Genomic DNA, 746 nt, shown 5'->3' on the forward strand with positions numbered 1-746 from the left:
ATGTAAAAGAATTCATGTCCTTGAAGTCCCACATTTTGGAAGTGTCTTCCACACATGGTGCTTGCCTTCGGCCAGGCGTGTGGCTGCCTGGCCGCCCATTGGTATTAAGGAAGGACAGTAGGACACTAGACGTACCAGGGCCATGACCAACGAGAGCCATGACATTGGTATCCTCCCAGACTTGACTTGTCATTGGCGCTTCTTGAAATCGGCAATTAGAACTTTCCAGTGCGACACGTGGTTGATGTCTTTCTCGCGTTCCCACCTAACTTCGTGGTCAGATAATCCGTGCCATTTCACGAGCCATTCAGGTTTGCGATTGAACTGTCGTTTGCGAAGACGTTTCTCGATGTGCATCGATTCATCAGTATCTTTGTCAACAATCAGTCTGGAGGCCTTGAGTATAGAACGAGTATTGTTCAGGCGACTCATACATCGTGGAAGATTTCATTGAACACGTTCGGATTGATCATGTTCACGATCTCGATCGATCCAACTTTGCGAGCAGCTTGTTTAGCACGTTTCCCATCAATGGCCTGAGTCACGTGTGAGGATGGAATACGACGGGTATCCAGCATGATCAAATCGCTTTCCTTGACCGTGATCTCTTATTATCGTACAGTGCTGGCCATAAATATGTAGCCATCGGTTTTTCGCGACTAATTGCATCAAAAATGCACGAATTAAGCTAAAAACATGTAATTAGGCTATTGGTTTCGCTTGCCGTTTGTGGGCATTGGCAGCTC

The 746-nt window shown here is 46.6% G+C and overlaps 1 protein-coding gene across 1 annotated transcript; it reads right to left on the reverse strand.

Moving 5' to 3' along the window:
- Positions 1–189: 189 nt before the first annotated feature.
- Positions 190–578, reverse strand: PPTG_24381 (hypothetical protein; the record flags this gene model as incomplete). Its single annotated transcript, XM_008916766.1, has 2 exons — positions 190–396; positions 435–578. 2 exons carry the CDS (start codon positions 576–578, stop codon positions 190–192), a joined length of 351 nt encoding a protein of 116 aa, XP_008915014.1.
- Positions 579–746: the final 168 nt, after the last annotated feature.

The sequence above is a fragment of the Phytophthora parasitica genome (genome assembly GCF_000247585.1).
Source record: "Phytophthora parasitica INRA-310 unplaced genomic scaffold supercont2.88, whole genome shotgun sequence".
Taxonomy (NCBI): domain Eukaryota; phylum Oomycota; class Peronosporomycetes; order Peronosporales; family Peronosporaceae; genus Phytophthora; species Phytophthora nicotianae.